Consider the following 1375-nt stretch of genomic DNA (forward strand, 5'->3'; position numbering starts at 1 on the left):
TGTTCGGAACGACTTAGTTACGTGCCCAAATCTTGCTTACAGGCACGTAACTAAGAAGAAAATTATTGTAATATATACATAAAGTTATAATTACAAATATAATTATATTAAATATCTGTAATCGTTTCGTAATCGCTTTGTATCAAAAACTCTGATAAATTGCGCGATCGTACAATAAATAACATAATGTCATCTATTCCACCAAATAAGGTAGGCAGTAGGCATTTAATTGGGTATTTAAATAGTGTGAGAGAGAACGAAAGAGTAGAAAAAAAAGAGTAAGGGAGAGAGAAATTTAAATGGCGTTACTGGCCAACTTACTTATTTCGCGCATGCGCACTCCGTTTTGGCCGACACAAAATCGGGTGAGTTGCGCTACTGTATATACTATACTGTGGTCCTACGCCGCACTAGGGCCGGTATTCATAGTCCGTTCTTATATTCAAGATCGTCTTAAGTACGATCTTAAGATACTATGCGGCCATTTCATTGGTTGAATGGGATCTTAAGACGACCCAAGACCACACTTAAGACGATCTTGGATATAAGAACGGACTATGAATACCGGCCTTAAGATCCCATTCAACCAATGAAATGGCCGCATAGTATCTTAAGATCGTACTTAAGACGATCTTGAATATAAGAACGGACTATGGCCGGTATTCATAGTCCTTTCTTATATCCAAGATCGTCTTAAGTGTGGTCTTGGGTCGTCTTAAGATCCCATTCAACCAATGAAATGGCCGCATAGTATCTTAAGATCGTACTTAAGACGATCTTGAATATAAGTACGGACTATGAATACCGGCCTAGGTGTGAATTAATACTTCGGTGGAAACTAGACCACTGACTGGCAGTGAATATCGGAACGCAGCCTGAGAAAGCATTTTGACAGTGGTTAATGACATAAAATTGTTTTCATTTCAAAATTTTTTACATTTTTTGCTTGTAATTTTTAAACAATCCCTGTTTGACAAATGGATATCGGAGAACTATTATCTTATAAAGTATGTATTAGAAATAATTTTCAAGTAAGGCCATGCGCACAATAGAAAAAATATTAGGAATAGGAATAAAATATTAAATATCAGGAGGAACAATTTGGAATTATTTTACTTCAAACAAGGAAACGGAATGGATTAATTATTTCTAATTTTTATTTTTTTATTTCATTATGCGTTAATCCATCCCGTTCCCTTGTTTGAAGTAAAATAATTCCAAATTGCTCCTCCTGATATTTAATATTTTATTCCTATTCCTAATATTTTCTCTATTGTGCGCAGGGCCTTAGTGCGCACATGTATATTACTCTCTCACGCATGAATTAAAGTTTGGTAATTTATCAATTAATTATTGTATATAAAGCAGTAAAAAT

At 34.6% G+C, this 1375-nt stretch overlaps 1 protein-coding gene across 2 annotated transcripts in view; it reads left to right on the plus strand.

Annotated features, from left to right (window-relative positions):
- The first annotated feature begins 794 nt into the window (after positions 1 to 794).
- Positions 795 to 1375, plus strand: part of LOC115243075 (beta-catenin-like protein 1) — a 3373-nt gene continuing 2792 nt past the window's right edge. Inside the window, exon 1 of one of the 2 annotated variants that reach the window (XM_029819753.1) lies at positions 795 to 1007. Coding sequence is in view for 1 of the 2 variants with exons in the window: in XM_029819752.1 (XP_029675612.1) it covers positions 978 to 1007 (30 nt within the window). In the remaining variant the exon portion in view is untranslated. The remainder of the gene's footprint in view (positions 1008 to 1375) is intronic. The other variant, XM_029819752.1, reaches the window with a different exon arrangement.

This window comes from Formica exsecta, unplaced genomic scaffold, assembly GCF_003651465.1.
Source record: "Formica exsecta isolate Colony F162 unplaced genomic scaffold, ASM365146v1 scaffold688, whole genome shotgun sequence".
NCBI classification, from domain to species: Eukaryota; Metazoa; Arthropoda; class Insecta; order Hymenoptera; family Formicidae; genus Formica; species Formica exsecta.